This window comes from Meles meles, chromosome 1 (assembly GCF_922984935.1).
Source record: "Meles meles chromosome 1, mMelMel3.1 paternal haplotype, whole genome shotgun sequence".
NCBI lineage: Eukaryota > Metazoa > Chordata > Mammalia > Carnivora > Mustelidae > Meles > Meles meles.
This window is the reverse complement of record NC_060066.1, coordinates 31,088,199-31,101,079: the sequence shown is the minus strand read 5'-3', so window position 1 is coordinate 31,101,079 and position 12,881 is coordinate 31,088,199. Positions and strand designations below refer to the sequence as shown.

At 37.3% G+C, this 12,881-nt stretch overlaps 1 protein-coding gene across 3 annotated transcripts in view; it reads right to left on the bottom strand.

Moving 5' to 3' along the window:
• Positions 1–7,628, bottom strand: part of ANGPT1 (angiopoietin 1) — a 256,221-nt gene extending 248,593 nt beyond the window's left edge. Inside the window, exon 1 of one of the 3 annotated variants that reach the window (XM_045979143.1) lies at positions 6,893–7,628. In XM_045979143.1, coding sequence (XP_045835099.1) covers positions 6,893–7,189 — 297 coding nt within the window. In that variant the 5' untranslated portion in view covers positions 7,190–7,628. Of the gene's footprint in view, positions 1–6,888 lie in introns of all 3 variants that reach the window. The other 2 variants (XM_045979151.1, XM_045979162.1) reach the window with 2 other exon arrangements.
• Between the last annotated feature and the right edge of the window lie 5,253 nt (positions 7,629–12,881).

The window sequence follows — 12,881 nt, the reverse complement described above, 5'->3', positions numbered from 1 at the left end:
GAGGCTGTGCTGAGCCACCACTTCTATGAAAACAGAATGACTCTGGTGCTTTGTCAACATTCCTGCTGATGCCACAACCAACAGGTTGATACAAGTACATAAAGCAAAGGACCCGGGCACCCAGACTTGCTAAACCCAGAGGCTGATGATCCGTACTGTTAATCAGGTACTTTTCTTTTCTAACATGTATTTGCTTTGGGAATATTTCCCTGTCCACATGAGATGGACAGGGGAAAGAAAAGACATGAAATTTCCCTGCCTGTACTCCTCTAAAATGTCACCTCACAGCATGTCCCCAATACCAAGCCAAGAAATGGCTTACTCAGGCTCTTAGCCAACTGGCATGAACCTGAAGATTACTTGACCTCCTGGAGGGCGATCTTTTTCCCACACAACAAACCTCACAATTTACCTTGCAACGGTCCCAATATTAATACCATATTACTTCTGTGATGTAGAACAGGGATCAGAAAACTTTCTGTAAAGTGCTGGATATTAAAGTTTAGGATCTGTGGGCCATTCAAGCTCTGTTGCAACTCCTCAGTTCTGCCTTTATAGGAAGAAAGCAGCTACAGACAATACATAAACAAATGGATGTTACTCTATTCAATAAAACTTTATTTACAAACACAGGTGGCTGGCAGTATTTAGCTCAAGGGCCATAGTTTCCTGATCCTTGATATAGGAAAAGAAACTCAGAAGATTAAGATTTCTCCTGTTACATAGATAGATAATGCATGGAATATAGCTGAGTCTAATTTTCATATGTATATTTAATTACAGTCCAAATCTACTCATGCAATTCATTCATTTCTCTATTCATTAAAAAAGAAAAAAAAATGTTCTTTTCAACTATGTTCCAGATACTGTTCCCAGAAAAGAAGATCTGCTTTCAAAAATGACAAATAAAATAATACATAAAAACTAGTGAACAAGCCAGGCAAGGAAGGTCTCTACCACATAGAGTGCAACATTTGGGAGAATATATTTTGCAAATATTTACTGAGGTTCTACTAAGTGTCATACATTCTTCCAGGAGTAAGGTATACTACAGGGAACAAGACAGACAATGACCTCTTATGGCATTTACATTCTCAATAGATGGAGAAAGAATAAATAACATGACAAACAATAAGCAATAAAAGATCACATGGTGGTAAGTGCCACAAAAAAATAATACAGTATTATATGACAAAATGTCAATTAGTAGAATGCAGGAAAGTAGAAGGTAACAGTACTCAGAAAAGACTTTCTGGAAAGATGACTTCTGAGCAAAGACCTGAATAAAAAGAAAAAGCCATCCATGCCAAGCTCTGGAGGAAGAATTTTCCTAGATAATTAAACAGCACAAAAAGCCCCCGAGACAGAAATAAACTGGTCTGCTGGAGAAATAACAAGAAGGCTAATGTCATTTGAGTAACTGGAATAAGGGAAAGGGGATAAATGATGTATCCAGAGAGGAGTCAGGGCAGAGGGCAGATCATCTAGGGCCTCATGGTAGGAATGTGGATTTTTGTTTCACATAATGAAAAACTGTAGGAAAATTTTAAGTAAAAGAATGATACATTCTTAGTTTAGATTACCTTGAACAAATAATTACATATGAGATGAGTGCTACTTAAAAAGGGCTTAATGTGAAATGGCACAGTCAGGGGTAAAGATAGGCTGCAATCACCCATGTAAAGGGCCTACTTGCCCTGGCCCTAACAACCTGAGATCTGCCAATTGCAGACCGTTTGGGGAGAGGCTTGCTCCTTCCTACAGAGAAATCCAAAAGACTGTTAACAGCTCCAACTGCCCAACTTCTAGGGCCCAGAAAGGTTACTCTGCCTTCTTGGATCTTTTGATTCTAAAATGTAGCAAGCAAAAAATAAAACCTAACTATTCATTGAAAAGTTAATAAGAGGTATTAATTAAAGAGTTCCAGTTTGGCTTGAAAACCAAGGGTTAATCTCTTGGTAAGGACATTCTACAACTGGATTTAAAAGGCAATTACTCTTTTAACCTTTCTTGGCAACTGCCATTCTTTTCTACCTCTATGTATAGATCAAACATGCATTGTATAGATCAAACATGCATATTTTCTTCAAGTTCAGTGACAAATTTTTTAAAAACATACTTATTGGATGCCTGTTTTTTCACACATTCAGGAAGCCTCTTGTCCCCAATATATAAAAATAAAACATAAGGGTGCCTGGGTGGCTCAGTGGGTTAAAGCCTCTGCCTTCGGCTCAGGTCATGATCCCAGAGTCCTGGGATCGAGCCCCGCATCGGGCTCTCTGCTCAGCAGGGAGCCTGATTTCTTCTCTCTCTCTGCCTGCCTCTCTGCCTAGTTGTGATTTCTCTCTGTCAAATAAATAAAATATTAAAAAAAAAATAAAATAAAATAAAACATAGAACATCCTCTCTGCTTTATTTTGCATGGTCACCAGCCACCAAAACAATGCACAGGTGGGAAATTATTTCCAGTTACTTAGATCCACATATGCACATATTATATGGAAATACGTGTCATTATTGCATGCAGTAACTTGTTACCTACTGCTCTAGAAGTACAAAATTATTTTTCCTCCCAAAGGCACATCTAGCTGACACTCAAGTAACCTAGCATGAAGGATTCAAGAAAATTTTATCATCTAATAGCAGTTACAAGGTCTCTTAATTTTCATGATTTCATTCCAGCACCACACAGTTGAGCACTTGATGTCTTTTATTTTCTTATTATGATGATAATAGAGATATTGTTCAAACACTCAATAAACATTTCAGATATATATGGATAAAGAAACATTCATTACATTCATAGTCTAAGTAGAAAAATAGGACTCAAAACAACGAAAATGACAACCACATAACATGGAAGTGCAGTACAAACATGATACATGCAACTTATTATGATAACACCAGAGAGCTCAGCCTGGGAGGGGAAGTGGAATGCATGTATATTTCCTAGAGAAACTGGCAACAAAGCGGACTCTTAAAGAATAATTAAGTGGACAAGATAGAGTGAATACAGAACTTATTGAGATTTAGATCACTGGCTAAGTACAATCTAGATAATTAACAACCACTACTCTAGATGCAACATCGTTTTGATTAACATCAGGACAAAGGTAATTATAGGATGTAGTACTTGCCTAAATGATAACTTATAATCTATTTAGGGAGGTAAATTGTATATCCAAAACAAACTGTTAATAGTACATGGTAAATTAGAGACTGTAACATGTAGACAATGCACCTATTTGTTCATTCAATAGGTATTTATTGTCTGTCTGCTATGGACTATACACTGCTTAAGGCCCTGGGCATATGGCAACAAACAAACACCCAAGGTCACTGGTCTCATGGAGGTCACATTCTAGTGGATATTTATATATGTTAATATCTGTAATACATGAGTTTTATAAAGATCATCATAATTCTCTGAAACAAAGACTATAAGTAGAGGTTGTTGTTAGTAAAAAAAAAAAAAAAATGCTGTCAATAGAAACATTTACCCAAGTATTTCAGTAAAAATTTTTCACCCTTTAAAATAGTCTGGATGGCAGTTCAGAACACATTTTCTACAAATAATCATCAACTCATCAATTTTAGTTAGTGTAAAATATTTACAGTAGATAGATCTTTGTTGTCTGTAACAAGGAATGTTTTTGACTAAATTTATGTATACTTTCAACAACAACAAAAAGACATCATTTGCCAAAGGCAAAAGACTTTCTAAGCATTACCCCAAATTCTAGAATTTATATGTCTTAAATCTGAGTATTTAAATATACATATCTGTGAATTTCTTCTACACAGGAGAAAGAAAATAATTCAAGAAGCATGGGATCTAAAGTAACATGAGCCACTAGATATTTCTCTGCTGTAGAAAGATAGAAAGGAATCACAAGAAAGTGGCAAAGACACAAAAGCCATTTGTACTTATTGTTACCTTAATATCTGGTCCCTCTCAGGTATTGGGTATACTTTACTAATATTCTGAAAAGAACTATATGATTAAAGAGAGTCAAATGTAGACATATAGCCCAGGTGTTCTACCCAGGTGATTTTTGAACATAATTATTTATAATCCTCTTCCCCATCTGATAAGTGAGAATAATACTATCAACCTAACTCACAATTTGTGTTAATTGACAGGTTACTTTGCAAAGTTGATCTCCTTGAAAGAAATCTATCATATCAAGAGACAAGTGCGGTAATAAGTCCTAACACTTGCAGTGGCCAAACATCATTTGCCCCCTTGCATACTTTACTTCTCATTTTGTTTAGTTGCAAGATCAGAAAAGTTGAGAAATGAGATTCAAGAGCATAAGTCTCATAAAGCGACTTTTAGTGAAGTCTGTATCTTACGAAAAATATTTGTAGAAGAATCCAGTTTACCAAATTTCATGGAATGTATCAGATTAACATAAACTATCATCTATCAGCATCTAGCATTGATAACACACATCCTGCACCAAAAACTTTCCTGAGAGTGATGCCATGAGCTGCATAATAATCACCATGCTTTGATTAATTATTTTGCTGAATAGATGAACTAACTACATTTATACTGATAACCTCAGTTTCTGTAGTGCATTGCTTTTTATCCTAACACAACTATTTGGAATTAAAATAGAAGTTAGTACAATTTGCAGGACTAAGCAAACCAAATAGTTACAGTAAAAAGATTTCCATTTGAATTATCAAAACAAATACATCACAAGAAATTTAGAACCTAAAGTAAGAAAAAAAAAAAACCTCTCTAATTAAGGGAAACTTGAGAGAGCTTTTTAGCAAGTTCTTTGCTGAAAGAATTTATTTGGTTTCTTGATCCTCCTACCAATCGCATTAACAATAACAAAAGATATGCAAATTTAAACAGACAATAGTCAAGCCAAACTGCTCTGACTCATACCAACAGGGACATTTTCAGCATATAATCAGCTAGATTCACGTTAGCAAGGGTCAATGTAACCAAAGAACATTTGCATAGTTATGCTTGGCTATAATCTGAAAACTATGCCATAATCATTGACCAAGAACAATGTAAACAAAAATCAAATTTATTTCACACAATAAATTAACATATGAACATGTGCATGACATAAGCCCAACAGAATCATACATTTACCCTATGGCTGCTGAATAATTGCATAGTAACAAAAAAATATGCATTACTATGTTTGAATCACCATTTTGACTATATGTTTTAAGTAAAGAAAATATTACATTTTTGGTAGACTAGCTCATTCAGGACAACTTAGGACTAAAGTTCCCTCCCCAGCCCCTTCAAAGAATCCAGACTAATTTATAATGATTGAATTCTCTTAAAGCTGTATGGATGGTATATTGAGAACAGTAAAAAACTGTTCAACCAAATTAATTTATTTACTATGAAAATAAATTTTGCCAAAGAAAAAATATATCCTATTATAAACTGCTGCTATAATTATGCCTGAAATTTAAACTATAATTATCAAAAGACTTCAGAATTCTGTTTGCTTCCTATTCTTCTGTCCCTATTGATCTTCTTCACCTGAGTCTATAATAGAAAGATTAACTACAATTTCAGGTTTAGAAACTGACTCTACTGAGTTTCAGTTAATTTGTCAAATAAAGTATCAGTGATCTTAGTTCAGTCCCTAGCGGACAAAAGTAGAATAACTGTTACTTGGCATGATTCAGCAGGCAAAGCTCAAATAAGTGTGACAACACAGGGAAAAAATAAAATCATTTGTCCTCTCCTTATCTTCTCAAAGGGTTTGCTCTGTTAACAGACTTACTTAAACGAGACTGGACTGGCTATGTTCCTACCTATATGCACCAAATGAATTTTTAGCAAAGATCCGTGGGAGAAAAGAATTTTCAAAAACGTGACATTGCCGCCCTTCCACTCATATTTGAATACACTTGTTATCTGCTGTTTACCTGTTACTCAATTAAACAGAGAGCAGAGAGAGAAGGAACTGCACAAAGTGTGTTCATATTTTAATAGACATGTTTTCAACAGAAACTTTTAAATGCTTTATTGAGAAAAACTGAATAAAGTGTTCATTTTGATTTTTATAAATGGGGATCAACTGCGTACTTAACATTAGTATTCATCTGGATACTTAGACTCCTACATGACACTGCTGGGAACTACAATGTCCTGAAAAAGGAGGTATTTCAGGAAGATGGCAAAGCCCATGTTGTGCTCAGCTCAAATCTGCAGGTGCACATCTTTGGCAACAGTGACCACCAGCTCAATCTCCCCTTTCGCACCTGGCAAACAACTTCTTCCTGAAGAGTTCACATTAAAATTTACCTCCCTGATTTTTTTTCTCAAAGACGGTAAAAGTATATGACAGAAATCTGTCCTCTACTACTCTGCTACTTGCTAAAATTAAGTTGCTTTTATAAACATATACAATTTCTCCAATCACATATCATACTTCACATATACTTCCATTTCATATTAACTTCACTAGAGGGTGGAAAAAAAGAAGTATTTGGTGATGATTTCTCACCCTAGCTGCAGAAAATTTCCCGGTGTAAAATCTCTCTGCTTCTAAACTAGTATTGTCATTATTTTCTTTTTTCACCAACTGTCTCAAGACGTACTTTTTTTTTTTTAATGTTGGGCTTTGACAGAAAAATCAAGCTCAATTTCAAAAAGAGGAAACCAAAAATGTGCCATTGCTAGGCACATAATAGGTTGCCACCATAACTTCAGAGACTTGCACAAGCCTGAAAACGTTGGCTCACCCATGAAGTCACAGGGAGAGAACAGGCTTGGATTTGCAAACACTGCCCCCCAGGAGCAAAAGGTAAACACACAAATGCCCCCCTAAGGAACTCTAAGTTAGCAGCACTGCAAAAACGGAAAAGGCTCTGCAATTAGAAACTGAAAGCAATCACTTACTTTTTGTAGCCACTGAGTATAATTTTCCATCACATGCTCCAGATGTTGAAGTTTCTGGGAAGAGAAATCCGGTTCCACGTGTGGAGCATCTCTCTGCAGAGCGTTTGTGTTGTACTGGTCTGTCGTACTCTCACGACAGTTCCCGTCGTGTTCTGGAAGAATGAAAGTGTAGGCACACTGCCCATGCTGAATCCGGTTATATCTTCTCCCACCGTTTTCTGGACCTCGGCGCTGGTTGCTGCACCCTATGTGAGTCAGAATGGCAGCGAGGAAAGCAAAGGAAAGGAAAACTGTCATTGTACTGCCAGCACTCTCTTTCCGTGCCTCTCGCAAAACCTGCTCCTTTCTTCTGACCTTTAAACTAGTTTTTATTTTAGGTAAAACTGCTTGTTTGACTTTTTCCCCCTCAAAGAAAGCTTTTGAAGAAGAATCAGAGAAAACTAGCCATTTGTTAGCTTTGCTCTAAAATGTTATTTTTTTATTTCACTGTAATGGTAGTTTCCTTAGTTAAAACTTGAGATATTTATTGCATAGTAGCTGAGATTTATTGTTTCCTCTCTGTGTAACCATCCAGCGTGGAGCCTGCCTGAATCAGCTGCGTGTACATATTCTAGACCCTTTCCCCTACCCTATCTGCAGCAGATCTGCTATTTTCTCCCAGACCTCAGTGAGTTTTATTAAGGTTGCACATCCAAGCCAAGCTGGAAGCAGGCAGCCTTTCACAAGATGACTTGACAGGAATGCATGAGTGTGCCCCTATGCTAAGGATTGCTGAAGGCTTGGAGCAGCGGATCGTCTTACAAATTGGCTAGATGCGCATGACCTCGATCATGTATGGCCCTCCCACCCCTTCCGCAGACAATTGCCTCCAGCCTACAGCAGATTCAGGGCAAATCAATAAATAGAGCAGTCCACCTTAATACACTTTCGCTGTGCATGCTGACCTACTAAAACCTAGCAAACTAGCAGTATGTTTTTAAAGTTACTATTTAATTGGGGAACTCTAAGAAGAAATTGGCATGGCGTCCAGTAAAATAATTTTTGCTAGTGAAGGATAAATCTGTATAAACATTAATTTTAAAAAATCATTCTTGACTCTGGAAAAAAAGATATTAAAAACCATTTCTAGAGATGGTGTTCTCTCATTGTATTCACTTAGACTTTAAGGAGTTGGAGAAAATTTTCAAAGAAGGTCAAATTAGCAAAAAAAAAAATCATAACTTGTCACTCAAAGGAATATAGACAGCATGTGTATATTGAGCAGAATAAGCTGAGTAGTTCCTGAGATAAGGATTTTAAATGAAACTGGTGTCCTGATCAGAATATAGCTCTGTATGCTCTATGTACATAAATTGAGCAACTTCCTTACAAAAACAGTATGGTTACAGTTTAAGACAGTGGCCAGAGAATTATTAATTCCTGTGGTACATCCTAATCTTAGATTTCACAAGGACCTCTTTGGTGTTGCTATGGCTATCTTTAACCCTGGAAGTTCCCCATAACGTCTCCTGTGGCTGCACCAGAAAACTCTCTGAGAATAAACATACATAAGGTGTGTCAATGGGCCAGCAAAGAGCAGTATGGGCTAAATCTCTGCTTCTATTAAGTAAGAAACAAAAATTATCCAAAGGTAATTTCCCACATGTAGAGTGTAAACATTTGCACAAAAGGATCAGTAAAACATAAAGAATAGATGATAATTATAGAATTAAGGTTATGGCACTGAGTTCTTTACTAAGTACGTGCAGAAAACATGAATTATGAGCAGAGGCTTTCATCAAGAACTGGGAGGGATTTTCAGGAATGGAGCTTCTCAACTGTAGTCACAATATAAAAACAGAAGCCACAGATGTTGACTCTTGTGTTCTCAAGGTACAAGTGAATGGGTAAAGGGCAATAAGGTTAGAGATTGTTGTGTAGGGAAATGTTAGAGAAGAGGGCAAAACAAGTTCCAGAAAAAAAAGTGATCTCCTTGAGGATAAAAAATTGTTCCAAAATTAATCAGTTCTTTCCATATCAAATAACAGATTTCTGATCTGAGAGAAATGGAAGCAAAGAATACCAAACATAGCAATAAAGTCCTTGAACTGCCCCTGCAGCTTCCTTCTGTTGTCTGACTTGTCACTCGTGTGCAATAAAAACAATGGCATTTATTAAGGGCTTAATACTTTCCAGGTCTGTGCACATACTCCTTGCACATGATCTCATTTAATTATCCTAATGAATCCAAAACATGGATATTATGTTTGATCCCATTTTATTGATGGGAAAACTGAGTCACAGAATGCCGAAGTGGTCACAACCCACATAGTTAGCTAGGAATGGTGCCAATGTGTAAACTCTGGCCAACTGATTCCATGCTGTCCTTGTAAGCTCCAAGCCAGCCAAAAGGCTTCCAAAAGGGCTCCAGCTGCGTTGATTCAGAGTCGTAAAGCAGACTAAGTGATGGTACTGAGAAGTCAAACAACTGATTAAAGAGCGAGGTCATACCGCTAAAGTGATTTAATCTTTCCTCTGTACGAAAGAAACAAACAAGAGTGGCAGGTAACCCATGCAATAGAGTTTTTAAGGGCCCACAAGGATGAAGCAAACTGGCAAGGCACAGATTGTCTAAGAACATTTTCCAACAATGCTTGCTTTGAAAATTATTCCTGGAAAGAAGAGAGTCCAAAACCAACACCTTAAGTGATTTGTTAAAAACTAAATATAGCTGAAAATCAGCAGAAGACACAAGAGTGAGTAGTGAGGTTTCTATTAAAGTGTTTCTGTGTTTTATAATAGCCAAGATTTAAAAATCTGCTCCTCTGTGGGATGTGTTTGTGTGTGCGAATCTACACGTGCTTGTTCATATAAACTTTTCCAATCTGAACAAATGAAATGAAGGAATTCACAATTTCCTGAGAGAAAAGTAGACAACCAAGAAAGGACGGCTGAAATGCAAGTACAAAAAAAGGGAGAGGGGACAGAGAGACAGTAAAAGAAACTGATTTATTTCTTTTCCAGAAAAACAAAGAAACAAAAACCATGACACTGAAAGTGTTAATGTCATTCTGGGAAAAAAAAAAATGTCTTAAGATGAATTTTAAGTAGCTGGAAAACAGAGGGGCATGTACAATGAACTTACATGTTTTAGGACTTCAGTTGAGGAGACACTGAGTGCATTTGAGGCTCCTCGTGATATGCTAAAGATTGTAAGCTTCCAAGGACCTGAACCTAACCAAAGGCAATAATGGTGGGTCATTGTTCCTGAACAATGGTGCAGTTTAGGAGACTTCAGAATTTAGGAAGGAATTTGAAAAACAAGCTATATTTAAAAAAGAAAAAAAATTCCTCTGTCACACCTCCAAAGCGGGGGGGAAAAAAAAAATTCTAAAGAATTAAATAATTGTATTCAGTTGAATACTGACTGAGGCAGCTTGATCTTGAAAGCTCTGTATCTTTCCCCCCTTCCCCCAATACTAAAGCTCTGAAATAGGGAGGTTTATGCTTTAAGTGTCTGATCTCTTATCTACAATAGTCCTAGTAAACATTAGCCTCATCCAGAAATTTCCAGTGAGACAGGGAACACCATTTATATGAGAACCTGATGGCCCTAAATCTCTCCTAACAGCTAGTCTTTGTTACTTCCTTTGTGAAGCTTTCTTAATTTCTCCAGGCCCAATAAGTGACTCTCTCTGATGTGTTTCAATAACCTTCTTTTCATATCTCCATAATGGTACTTCTCACATTGCTTTTCTAATTATTTCTTTTTTGGTCTATCTCCCCCTCTAGCTGTGAGCTCATAAAGTAATCTGCTCTTTCATCACTGATTTCCCAGCACTTACTATGCATTTTGGTTGAAGGAATGAGAGAACAAATGAATGAGTGAATGAGCTAATTCAATTACTTAGTATCTGACCACTATATAACTGGCCACATCTGTTGCATTTTGGCAGGTGAGTCTGCCTAAAATTGGGTGAAACAAAATTTATTCTAAAGAATGGGTTAGATATAAGAACATGCTACAATACTAATGCATAACATTTTCTAACCCATAAAAATTAATTTCCTCATTTAACATTTACAGCACCCCCATAATTGTGTATTATTTGAGATGAGAAAAATTATAGCACATAGAGGTAAATTACCCAAGATTTATGATCTCTTACGTAGCAGAGCAGGAATTTGATCCTCAATCCTTCTAAATATGGGGCCCACATTGATATTCCTCCAAGCTATAATGCCTCCACAATATCTCAGCATCGGGAAACAGGAAGAAAGCGTTTCTTAAATTGAGGGGACAGGAAAAACATGGCATCTATAACTAAGATGGATCTTCTTGTCCTCTTAACCATGGCCTTCATGGATTCATGTTATGATCTTCTAAAACAGAGCTAATGTTAAGGAAAGATGCACCAGTATGGTTTTCCCATCCACTAACAAACATCCAATCTGATTGTTCAGGTTATACTTAGGATGAATTCTCTATGTTCAGTCCTTTGCTTTGTTGCCTGTTACACATATTGCTCTAAAACAATATTAAATAATATAAAATAGAGTTTATTTCTCAAAAACACCATCAAGTACTCCTGTAATATTCATACAGACCCCAATGATGGCAAAAGGGGCGAGAAAACATTCTCCTCCATTGTATACTGAACACGATGTCATTCAGCATGTATTATGTTAGATATATTCTTGAAACACACTCTGTATTCTAAAGGCATCATATCTGATGGCTCTGCTCTGGCAGTTTCAGGGTTCAAGAATATCAGGAGGGCTATGGTAGTGGCAGCTATGTCTAAAAGGAAGCACTTGGCTGTAATCCCTGGAGGCAGAGCCAAGACCCCTTCACTCAACTATGTAGGCATCAAAGGTATCCACAACAGATGGAAATACCACAGGGCGCTAAAACAGAAAAACAAGAAGATGAAGGATATCACCTGGTGACTGACGGCACTTCGTGAGTACATGGGAAATATCCATTGGTAACTCTCAAATGAACTGGAAAGACTACAAAGAGGTAGAGACACTGCAGTGGGTGGGGTGAGGAAGACATTGCGGTGGGGTGAGGAAGACATTGCGGTGGGTTGAGAAATACATGTAGGTAAAGAACATAAAAATTATTAAGTAAATAGCCCCCTGCCTTCTGATGAGAGAAATTTCTGGTAATCGGTGGATTTCTTGCTATCTAAGACAGTTTTTAATGGTAGCTATGTATAAGTTGGAAAGGGCTCAGACAGAATTACCTTGTTCCATATAAGAAAAGTAGAGAAGGGACTCAAGGGAAGATCTGGAAATAGAGATGAGCTAGAGAGGTTTGAACATGAGTCAGAAGAGAAAGGAAACTTGTGGCTGTGTGGCTGGGAGAAACTCAGGAAGACATAGCAAGTACAGAGGTCTGCAGTGAAATGGTGCTTCCTGTGAGATAAAATCCCTCTTTTTCAGCAAAACACATGCTTTTGGGCAAGTGACTTCTTTAGTATGAATGAGAAGAATCATTGATTCTTGCTCCATACATGGAGCTAACATCTGAGTTAGACTGTTAATGTGAACACAAATAATTTATTTCAATTTGGTCTTTCATACTAGACTGGAGCCTCCCCAGAGCTGGGACTGCATTTGTCTTATTGATCATTTTACCCCCTTTTTCTGGCACATAGGAAGCAACTGATAAATATTTGTGATCCAGCTGACTGACTGTCTAACTCATTCACTTTGATTCCCGATCATGAGATCTGAAGACATAGAAGCATCCCCGTGCTGTGTAGGTTCTCTTGCCTAGGTTCCAAGACCTCACTTTCTGGAGAGGCACATAGGAGATCAGGACCCATATACTACAAAGCAAATCCCAGAAATTGCAGTGGAATAGTACCCAATAGTCCTAGTCACCCAGGGAGATGGCTGAAGAACTATTCAAAAAACATTATAGAAATACCTTCCAGGGGGGCGCCTGGGTGGCTCAGTGGATTAAGCCGCTGCCTTCGGCTCCGGTCATGATCTCAGGGTC